Below are 3,767 nucleotides of genomic sequence, written 5' to 3'. Positions count from 1 at the left end.
TATCTATCCTAATTAAAAGTAAGCTCACAGTTTGAAGCAGTGAGGTAAAGTTTTCCTGCACACATAATTTAATAGAGATGATTTGTGCGACAGCTGCAGCAGCTGGGACATGAACCAGCAGCAGGTGATATCAGTGGGAAGAAGACAAAATTCCACTGCCTGAGTTTCAGCTGGATGAAATCCCACTGGGTCCAGGATTATCCAAAGGTTCAGCAATTAGGAGTGTATTCAGCATCTGCTGGGACATAAATTACCTTACATGGCTGCGCTAATGGCAGAGAGAAAATAAAGAAAAGATCCATGAGTAGAACCTAAAAGCCAGCTTGTTGCTATATGGATCCTGTATGGACAAGCTGTGTGTTTTTACTAAATGTTACTGTACTTGTTAACATCAGTCATTAGAGTACCATATAAATGTTTAATAAAAGTTCCAACTTTTATTGTTCCACTTTATGTTTTTAGAATAAACGTAGTAACCCTGGTATTTTATCTTATGGATTTTGTGAAATGTTTGTTCGAATTGTTCAGTTTAGATTTGAATGTTTTGAATGTTTATCAGACTGCAGCAGAGTTTGAAATGTAGTTGAATCACTGAATCAGGTGTGTTGGAACAGAAACAAGGAAAACATGCAGGGTAGCGGCCCTCTAGGACCTGTGTTTGACACTCCTGCTCTACAGTTTATTTGAATAAATATAAGTACAATATTTTGCTAATTACAAAATAAGTGTGTGAAAATAATTCTTCAGCTCCATACTGATCTAACCTGAAACAACAAAGGTACAGTGACATGATCTCCCACCACTGAAAGGTTGGTGATGGAGTAATTATTCATGTCTGTATGTGTTCATTTATTGGTTCATGAGCAAAAGGTCTAATGAAACAAATGGATTTTATTGAATCACAAGTGATTGGTGGACATATATCTACAAGGGATAATCTTTTGGAGTCAATTCAAGATGGCCACAGCTAGACAAAAATGTTCCTAAATCAGTTAGTTTTTCAGATATTGAGCTCAAATTTGTTTTGATAGTAGCTGAAAGTAAACATGTTGAGCCCTACCAGAGCCCTGTTTCAGAAAGCAGGATAAGTAAGACCTCATTTTGTAATAACAACGCGTTGTATAATAATGTAATGAAATCAGGCATCAAAATGTAATAAACTCGCGCTAAACCGCATTATGTAATAACTGATGCAAAATGTAATAAGTCTTCAACGCATTATGTAATAACGTTATTACATTTTGCGGCAATTGTTACTTTAATCTTTTTGTGAAAGGTGAAAGTTATTAAGGTTTAGACAACCTTCAACATTGAAACTTATAAATTTAATTATTTTTCAGCTGTGGTCGCAAATGGAAAGAGATTTGACTCTTGCAGCAAAATAGATGTTTTTGCAACTCTGAATGTTTTTTGGTTTAACTACATTGTGAGGTTTTTTTTGGTTAACCTTTACTTTTGTTACATAAAGAAGTTCTGCTGTCAAGACATGTGCATCATATATGAACATGGGGGGAAAACCCCACAATTTATGATAAATCTGCAAAGGACCCTCAAGCATCCTCTGAGCCAGAACTCATTCTCCCTCGTGATGTTGATTTATGAGAAACTAAATGTTATTCTCAAGACATCTGCTCGTTTGTCTTTGGTCTATTTCAATCTATGGGAACTGGAATATTAGCTGTTTTTATTATATTAATTTGACCCGTTTTCTGCCTCTCAGACACTGTAAATATATCTCTGTAATTTGTGTGCCCTTTTAAAGCTAGTTGATTTTGATTACATGTAGTGTTACATTTCTAACCTTCGGGTTTGGTTTTTCTTTTTGTTGTGCCAGAGACAAATATATGGAATAAATCTTTTGCCAGCAGAAATTGAATTTGAATTGCTCAGATTGAATCTGAATGTGCATAATTTGAAATTGAATGCATTGGTCTGAAAATAAATTTCACTAATTTGAAACTGAATTTAAAGTTATGAATTTGAATTACCGGTAATTTGCTTTGAAACTGTATTTTGGTTTATTAAAACTTCAGTTTGACTACTTTCAATTTCAGTTCCATAATTCAGATTTTTGTGTCTTCATCCTGGTCCTTGAGAAAGCCAGCCAGAGTAATCAAACACAGATCCACAGATTTATGTTTCACTTTAATTTAACCTGTACGTAGAAAATGTTACATTTACCTCACATCATGGATCACATATTGATCAGATGCTGCTGCTGACTGATCCATGATGTGAGGTAAATGTAACATTTTCTACATATAGGTAAAATTAATCACTGCAATAAAATAACTTTGTCTGTTTTTGTCACTTTTACAGTGGATTGCATCAACTCTGTTACATACAGAAGGGAAGTTTCACCGGTGAAACATAAATCTGTGGATCTGTGTTTGATTACTCTGGCTGGCTTTCTCAAGGACCAGGATGAAGACACAAAAATATGAATTATGGAACTGAAATTGAAAGTAGTCAAACTGAAGTTTTAATAAACCAAAATACAGTTTAAAAGCAAATTAGTTCAAATTCAAAACTTTAAATTTAGTTATAAACAATTAAATTCCATTTCAATTTAGTAAAATTTATTTAGTAAACATTTTCAAACCAATGCCTTCAATTTCAAATTATGCACATTCAGATTCAAGCTGAGCAATTCAAATTCAGTTACTGCTGGCACAGGATTGATCCCATATAGGGGAAACTTGAATATTAATGTTAGCAAATATCTGTTTTGGCTGTTGATTCAAACAAAGGTGGTTCGTGATCCTTTTTATAAAGTTAATAATGACTCCAAATATGAACTTCCTGTCTTGCAGAAGAAAATGGCATCACTTTGTCACAGCTTATTGGAGACCCTCCTCCAGATGGCATCACTAAAGTCTCTGGACCTGCAGGCGAGCCTGCCTACAGTTTGACCTCTGCAGATGTAACGGGCCAGCTGGCCTGGTCTCATATCGGCAAAACTTTCTTCCGTGACTTCTCCCTCATTTTCTACGTCAAGCCCACCTCCCCTGCCGCTTCGGTCCTCTTCGCCGTCACAGACGGGCCTCAGAAGCTCATGTACATCGGGGTGAAGCTCAGCGCGGTGCAGTCCGGCCGTCAGAAGGTGCAGTTCTTCTACACCGAACCCGACTCCGAACATTCGTACGAGGCAGCCAGCTTCGACGTGCCGAGCATGCTGGACACGTGGAACCTCTTCGCCCTGTCGGTGTCCGACGACGAGCTGACGTTTTATCCAGAGTGCGCCACGGATCCGCAGGTGGTGAAATTTGAGCGCTCGCCCGATCCCATGGAACTGGACCCCGGAGCTGGGGTCTTTGTGGGCCAGGCAGGAGGAGCAGACCCAGACAAGTTTGAGGTAACTGACTTTTAACAAACACAAAAAATATTAAGAATTCTTGAAATTTTATGTTATTGTGCTAAGTTTTTGTGTGGTAGTAGCCAAGAGTCATCTCTGACGCACACTTTGAGCTCGACGCATTGTGAGAGAATTGTGATATAAACAAAAACATTAACATCAGCCCTGTTTGTTGTTAAAAAATATCTCATAAATGTCTGTATTTATGAAACTTCCAGGGAGTAACTGTTAGGTTTACAGCTGATTAACCCTTTAGGGTCAGCCCAACTTATGATGGCATCCACAGCCAGGTGATCTTACAAAACACAAAAATGGCCGCATCTAGGCCTGTCGCGATAGACAATAAATCAATTAATTGCACGATAACTTTTTTTGAGGTCGGTAAAAAAAAAGACGGCGATAAGTTTCATTT

General features: G+C 37.5%; 1 protein-coding gene across 3 annotated transcripts in view; it reads left to right on the top strand.

The window, feature by feature from the left end:
- LOC106527414 (collagen alpha-1(XVIII) chain) overlaps nucleotides 1–3,767 on the top strand; it is a 79,223-nt gene that overhangs the window by 14,233 nt on the left and 61,223 nt on the right. For all 3 annotated transcript variants that reach the window (XM_014022290.1, XM_014022289.1, XM_014022288.1), the window contains exon 2: nucleotides 2,814–3,355. In XM_014022290.1, coding sequence (XP_013877744.1) covers nucleotides 2,814–3,355 — 542 coding nt within the window. The remainder of the gene's footprint in view (nucleotides 1–2,813; nucleotides 3,356–3,767) is intronic.

This window comes from Austrofundulus limnaeus, unplaced genomic scaffold (assembly GCF_001266775.1).
Source record: "Austrofundulus limnaeus strain Quisiro unplaced genomic scaffold, Austrofundulus_limnaeus-1.0 Scaffold323, whole genome shotgun sequence".
NCBI classification, from domain to species: Eukaryota; Metazoa; Chordata; class Actinopteri; order Cyprinodontiformes; family Rivulidae; genus Austrofundulus; species Austrofundulus limnaeus.
The sequence above is the reverse complement of the archived record's forward strand: the minus strand, read 5'-3'. Positions and strand labels throughout refer to the sequence as shown.